We start from the raw sequence: 3,418 nt of genomic DNA, 5'->3' as shown, positions 1-3,418 counted from the left end.
TTTTTTTTTTTTTTTTTTTTCACCACCATATCAAATTTTTTACTCCAATGGCACTAGTACAAGCTGGAGGTGCTCATGGTGACGCCACACAGGACTTCCTGCCTGCTAGAAATTATCTATCCGCTTGTTCCTTTCCCTTTTCTGAGGCAAAAGCCACAACAGGCCAATTACCCAAATAAACTTCTTAATGCATTTGTTAATTTTGTTTGGACATCTGAGTTTCCCTCTGAAGAAATGGAAAGTGTTGGGTGTCCCATCCCACCTCCCCCTCCCCCACAGGCCCAGTAAGTCCCTGCAAAGAGGGCGTGTCTGCTGCCTCTGGACTCTGGAAATAAATATCGAAAGAAACAGCATCAAGTGTTGAGCTTGAGCGATGGCACGCTGCGGGCCCCAGAAACCTCTCAGGGGAGCGTCGCTGTGTTGGGACAGTCTCCAGGTGTCGTCCGAGAACGTGAGGACGTGGTGCTGTAGGTGCCGTGAGTCCCCGGGGCGGTAGACGCTGCAGGAGGTGCCACCTACAATTTGTCCAGGAAGTTGTCCAGGGCCGGGATGCCTTCCTTCAGGCCCTTGCGCTTTCGGGTCTCCGCCACCACCTGGCTGGGGCGGCTGGTGTTGTCGAAGGGGTCTCCAGGCAGGATCTGCCAGTGGTCGAGCACGCACTGGGGGAAGGCCTGACCGCCCGTGTTAGACCTCAGGTCAGTGGTGAAGCCGAAGGACTCATTGACGGGCAGGTATGCCTTGACGACAAACATGGGGGTACCGGCCACCTGAGACTCCTCGAACACATGGCCCCGCTTCCTGTTCAACACCCCATAGATGCCACCAACCACCTGCTCTGGGCACTGGATCTCCACCAAGTAAATGGGCTCCATAAGGCGCGGCTGGGCGGTCAGCACACTGGCGTAGAGGCAGCGCCGCGCTGTGGGGATGATCTGACCACCGCCACGGTGGATGGCGTCAGCATGCAGGGTCACGTCGTGGACATCGAAGCGCACGCCCCGCATGTTCTCCTCACACAGCGCGCCCTCCTTGGTGGCCCATTGGAAGCCGGCCACCACACTGTCCTTGATCTCGTTGAGGTACTGCACACCCTTGGTAATGTCAGTGAGGATGTTGGGGCCGGTGCCGTCAGGCCCAAAGCACCAGATCTTACGGGCGTCGGCCACATCCCACTCGTACTTCTCGGCCAGGTAGCGCGCCCGCTGCTTGAGCTCCTGGCGGGCAGACAACTCGCCTTTGTCGATGTCCTCTGCCAGGCCGTCGGGGAAGGGCCGCGCCTTCATGTACAGTCGGTTGTGCTTGTTGGGGGACTTGGAAAGGCAGAGCACGTTGGACTCTTCACTGACAGTCTCACGGTACGAGACGACAGGGTCAGATTTCTTGATGGGGATGCAGGCATGGTCCTCTTCCACGTCCTTGAGGCAGATCTCCAGGTGCAGTTCGCCGGCACCCGCGATGATGTGCTCTTCCGACTCCTCAATGATGCACTGCACCATGGGGTCGGACTTGGCCAGCCTCTTGAGACCCTCCACCAGCTTGGGCAGGTCGGCCAGATTCTTGGCCTCCACGGCCACCCGGACGACAGGGCTGACGCTGAACTTCATCACACACATGTTGTGGGCATGCTCGAAGGTGGTGATGGGGCCCGTCTTCACCAGGAACTGGTCCACACCCACCAGGCCCACAATGTTCCCACAAGGCACATCCTCGATGGGCTCCACGTAGCGACCCATCATCAGGATTGTTCTCTGGATTGGCTTCAGGTAGAGGTCCTCCTTCTTCCTGGGGGTGTAGTTCGGCCCCATGATCCTGACCTTCAGGCCGGTGGAGACTAGCCCCGAGAAGACCCGTCCAAAGGCATAGAACCGACCTTTGTCGGAAGTTGGCACCATTTTGGAAATATACATCATAAGGGGGCCTTTGGGGTCACAGCTTTTAATACCCATGGCAGCCTCGTCGTCCGGGGGCCCCTCGTACAGGAGCTCACAGCGGTACTTCTGGGCTGTCACAGGGAAGGGCAGGTGTATGGTGATCATCTGCAACAAGGCGTCTCCGGCGGGCAGCCAGCGGCGCATCACAGCCTTCAGCAGGGGTTTGCCTTCCTTGTCCTTATCCTCACTATCCAGCTTGATATCCAGCTTCTCTATCAGTTTTGCTGTCTCCTCCTTCTTGAAATTCATAATGGCGTCAAACACCTTGAAGCTGGGGTCCAAGATCAGCTGGCAGAAGGTGCGAGGCAGTTTCTTCCCATCGGGGCTACTGGCGGACTTGCTGAACTTGCCGGTGGCGGGGTCAAAATACCTGTCACCCCACAGCTTCTTCATCATGTCCTCAACTTTCTTGGCCCGCTCGGCAGGCCCCAGCTGGCCCTGCCCCTTGGCAGCAAACTTGGCCACGTACATCTCGGCAAACTGCTTCAGGGTGAAGGCCCACCCATGGAGGCCAGACCCGAAGCCCACAGTACCAAGGACAGGATCGATCATGATGTTGCCCATGGGGCCACTCTCGCCCTCGCCATAGGTGGAGATGATGACATTCACGTTCTCCACGATGCGCTGGAAAGTCTGGTAGAGCTCCTCGGGCTCCAGCTGCAGCTCCAGGAGGGCGCGATCCATCTTGTTCATCATCAGCACGGGTTTGATACATTCAGCAATGGCCTGCCGCAGCACCGTCTCGGTCTGCATGCACACGCCTGACACGCAGTCCACCACCACCAAGGCGCCGTCGGTAACTCGGAGGGCAGCAGTCACCTCCAAGGAGAAGTCCACGTGCCCAGGGGAGTCAATGAGGTTGATGAGGAAGCCAGCACCATTTTTGCTCTGCTTGATGAAGTTCAAGTCGTTCTCTGAGAGCTCGTAGAAGAGGGAGATGGCAGTTGACTTGATGGTGATTCAACGCTCCTGCTCGTCCTTCCGGGTGTCAGTGAAGCGTGTCTCCCCGGCCCGGGCAGAGGCGATGATGCCAGCCTTGCATACCAGTGAGTCTGTCAGCGTGGACTTGCCGTGGTCCACGTGGGCGATGACAGACATGTTGCGGATGTTGGCCTTCTTGTCCATGATGGCGCGGATCTGGTCTACCGTGAAGTTCACCACGGTGGCGGATGGCGGTGGATTCTTCCAGGTAGATCTGAATGAAGCGAGTCGCGCCGATTATGGCGGCAACGACGGCTGAAGAGCGTAATATACTTTTTCTTATGTCAAACTTTCTTTTCTGTTTTTTTCAAGTTCTCTTTATTTAAGTTTTTCAGCATTATTGGTTTACAATTCACTATGCTATGTATTTCATTTTTGCATCTGTAAGGCTGGTTGCCTCGCCGGGAGGTTGGACACACTCACCTCTGCACCCAGCACCAGGCTCTGCACTTGGCACCGATCTTTGCCACATGGCTCCCTTGGAAGGCTCCAGCTGATGCAAGGCT

The 3,418-nt window shown here is 56.6% G+C and overlaps 1 protein-coding gene across 1 annotated transcript; it reads right to left on the bottom strand.

Moving 5' to 3' along the window:
- LOC116548118 (elongation factor 2-like) lies at positions 1–3,151 on the bottom strand (the record flags this gene model as incomplete). The annotated part of the gene is given in 1 exon segment (XM_032273748.1): positions 1–3,151. A coding segment is annotated over 1 exon segment (2,636 nt), but the record flags the coding sequence as incomplete, so codon positions are not given.
- Between the last annotated feature and the right edge of the window lie 267 nt (positions 3,152–3,418).

Source organism: Sapajus apella, unplaced genomic scaffold, assembly GCF_009761245.1.
Source record: "Sapajus apella isolate SASKATOON/1434 unplaced genomic scaffold, GSC_monkey_1.0 scaffold7116, whole genome shotgun sequence".
Taxonomy (NCBI): domain Eukaryota; kingdom Metazoa; phylum Chordata; class Mammalia; order Primates; family Cebidae; genus Sapajus; species Sapajus apella.
This window is presented reverse-complemented; position numbering and strand designations above follow the sequence as displayed.